This window comes from Nematolebias whitei, chromosome 7 (assembly GCF_014905685.2).
Source record: "Nematolebias whitei isolate Nwh7 chromosome 7, NemWhi1, whole genome shotgun sequence".
NCBI classification, from domain to species: Eukaryota; Metazoa; Chordata; class Actinopteri; order Cyprinodontiformes; family Rivulidae; genus Nematolebias; species Nematolebias whitei.
In genome coordinates this window covers 5481400-5483274 of record NC_056504.1, presented here as the reverse complement: position 1 = coordinate 5483274, position 1875 = coordinate 5481400, and the positions used below count along the sequence as shown (strand labels likewise).

Sequence of the window (1875 nt, the reverse complement as noted above, 5' to 3'; positions counted from 1 at the left end):
GTAGGACTTCGGTAGAGTGAGAAACTATTCATCTAGAAATAAATATAAGTTTTTAAATTTACATTTAAGGTCTAAATGACAAAATGAAAAAACTGATCTCTTGATCCTCGTTTAGTTCAACTTTGTTACCTTTTAGCATTTAAAAAAAAAAGTATGATTTGTATTTATTTTGATTTAAAACAGCATCAGATCATACTTTTTTTTAAATAATTTTAATAATTTGACATTTAAGTGTTAAACTAAACTTATTTTCTCTATTTGTTGTTTTTTGTGTCTTATTTTCTTATTGTGAACACGAAGACGTCCCTTTGGCAAAAGACGGTGGATTTTAAATGTGTTTTTATGAATAAATAAACCTGGACTTTATGTTTTGGGTAAATGTGACTAACAGGCTTCAATCAGAATATAATCATTTATCTCAACCTATAGAATACAACGTCTATTTCAACTTAGAGATGATGTTTCACACTCTGGTGCTTGTTACGTTTATGTAAATAACTTTAGTAAACCTGAAAAATATTACGTTGCACTTTAAAATTGTGCAGGAACGCTGATTACATGAACATGATTCAACCCACCTCCTACTTTTCCTGACGAAATCTGCAAATGCCTTAAAGGTACTCATTGCAAACTACGAAATTAAAATTCAAAAAGCTCATCCTGAAGTATAACGGTGCAGTTTGAGTTTACTCCAGCAGTTCCTCAGACAGATCCACGTGCAATTTGGAAATACGGGTCAGCACTCGACGTAAACAAAGCACGTGTCTGAATCTGTTAAACCAAACGAAAGCTTGAGTCTCGAAGTCGGCCCGCACGACGCGGTCTGAATACGGGAACAAACACGGTAGACGTGAACAGATTTAACGTGCAGGGGAGACTTTAGGTGGAAGTACGGCAGCGATTCTGCTAACACATAGAGAGAAAGAAGAAGCAGCGATGAATAAATGTCCAGGACCAAGCAGGGCGCTCGGGATTTAAACTCGCAGCTTTTACTGAAACTTAGGCTAAACCAGTTTCCATCGTTGTCCGCAGACGTTCCTCAACAACTCTGAGTGTAACTACGCAACACGACCTTTAACCCCAAAACAGCTCTTTTATAGATGTGGACTCATTTTCCGCCACTTCGGCTGTTTCCGCAGGTAAAACGAGCACGTGGTGGTCAGTCGCTTTAACAGATTTTGTTGAGAGGTTTTTAAATTTTTAACCAACAATATGAGGAAAAACGTGCAGATTTTGTTTCTTACTTTGAGATAAATGTTGTTTTTTATTGCTCTTTATGATTTTGCAATGAGTAGCTTTGAAATGGAAAGTGGTGTCCAGGATGCTTTTTCTATAAATTGAATGTTCAGAAAGAATAATAATAATAAAAAAAAAAGCACGAACGTACCTGCATGAGAGTCTGGAGGAGGAAGAACGAGGTCGAGGAAGCATGGAGAAGAAGGAAGGAGAGATGTATTAATAAAAGAAAACAGGCGCTTTTATTAAAAAACATGTAAAACAAGATAAACGTGCTGATAATAAACGAGCGCGTGTTCAGACGAGAACAATTTCAAGGCTTTGTTCAAACGATGCTTTGGTTTGAGTTCTGTTTAAGACCGGGGGAGTTTGTTTTGATCCAAGAGGGCAGGATGCTGGAAGGTCATGGAGGACGCCCTCGCTCCGTAACTCCACCGATCCAAGGGATGAGCCAAGAGAGGCGGAAACACAGACGTGTTTTTGGCATCGCCTTTCCTAACAGATGGATGATTCCTGAGCATGAATGTCACTGCTGGCCAGGAGGGGGGGGGGGGGGGGGGGTCTGTAAGACTTTCCTCAGCTGAGAGACCACAACAGTAGTCTATGGCCCAGTCTTAAAACTGGACAATGTGTCAGCCT

The 1875-nt window shown here is 39.2% G+C and overlaps 1 protein-coding gene across 1 annotated transcript in view; it reads right to left on the bottom strand.

Moving 5' to 3' along the window:
* Window positions 1-1387: 1387 nt before the first annotated feature.
* LOC119412111 (arf-GAP with coiled-coil, ANK repeat and PH domain-containing protein 3) overlaps window positions 1388-1875 on the bottom strand; it is a gene marked incomplete at its 3' end in the record, with an annotated part of 7055 nt that continues 6567 nt past the window's right edge. The window contains 1 exon segment of the mRNA XM_037679087.1: window positions 1388-1399. Coding sequence (XP_037535015.1) covers window positions 1388-1399 — 12 coding nt within the window.